This window comes from Halyomorpha halys, unplaced genomic scaffold, assembly GCF_000696795.3.
Source record: "Halyomorpha halys isolate HHAL.00 unplaced genomic scaffold, Hhal_1.1 Scaffold120.1, whole genome shotgun sequence".
Taxonomy (NCBI): domain Eukaryota; kingdom Metazoa; phylum Arthropoda; class Insecta; order Hemiptera; family Pentatomidae; genus Halyomorpha; species Halyomorpha halys.
In genome coordinates, this window is record NW_027108251.1 from 139,519 (window position 1) to 140,003 (window position 485).

Below are 485 nucleotides of genomic sequence, written 5' to 3' on the forward strand. Positions count from 1 at the left end.
TTTTTTTTTAGAAATATCTCAAAATAAATGCAACTTTGTTATATTTTAATCAATATTGTAATTTCAAATAAAAGTGAGGACTAATTGAATCATTTAAAGAGTGAGTATAAAGTGTTTACTAAAAGTTATGATGTTATCCCAAATCAACATAAGTAGTTAGTCTAATTTAAGCTGAAACTTATTGGCTCTTACTGTCAAAGACCTTCAATTAAATGAAATTAAAAAAATCTATTTTCATTTAATAATCAGTATCGATATAAATATATTTTAAATTATAAGATATTAAAAAAACAACTAAATACATTATAAAATGTATTAAATATTTATCCTGTTCTGGATACCTTGATCATGATGCTGTATCTAAGTGGTGAGACTGAGTATAATGCAGAGGTAGGATCTGGTCTTTTATATGCAGTCAACAAAACCCCACCCACTGGTCTCAGCTTCAGTTTTGTATCAGCCTGTTGCGTTATCCAATCAGGCAT

The 485-nt window shown here is 27.4% G+C and overlaps 1 protein-coding gene across 1 annotated transcript in view; it reads right to left on the reverse strand.

Annotated features, from left to right (window-relative positions):
- LOC106678037 (cuticle protein 19) overlaps positions 1 to 485 on the reverse strand; it is a 1,739-nt gene extending 1,254 nt beyond the window's left edge. The window contains exon 1 of the mRNA XM_014416315.3: positions 342 to 485. Coding sequence (XP_014271801.2) covers positions 342 to 485 — 144 coding nt within the window. The remainder of the gene's footprint in view (positions 1 to 341) is intronic.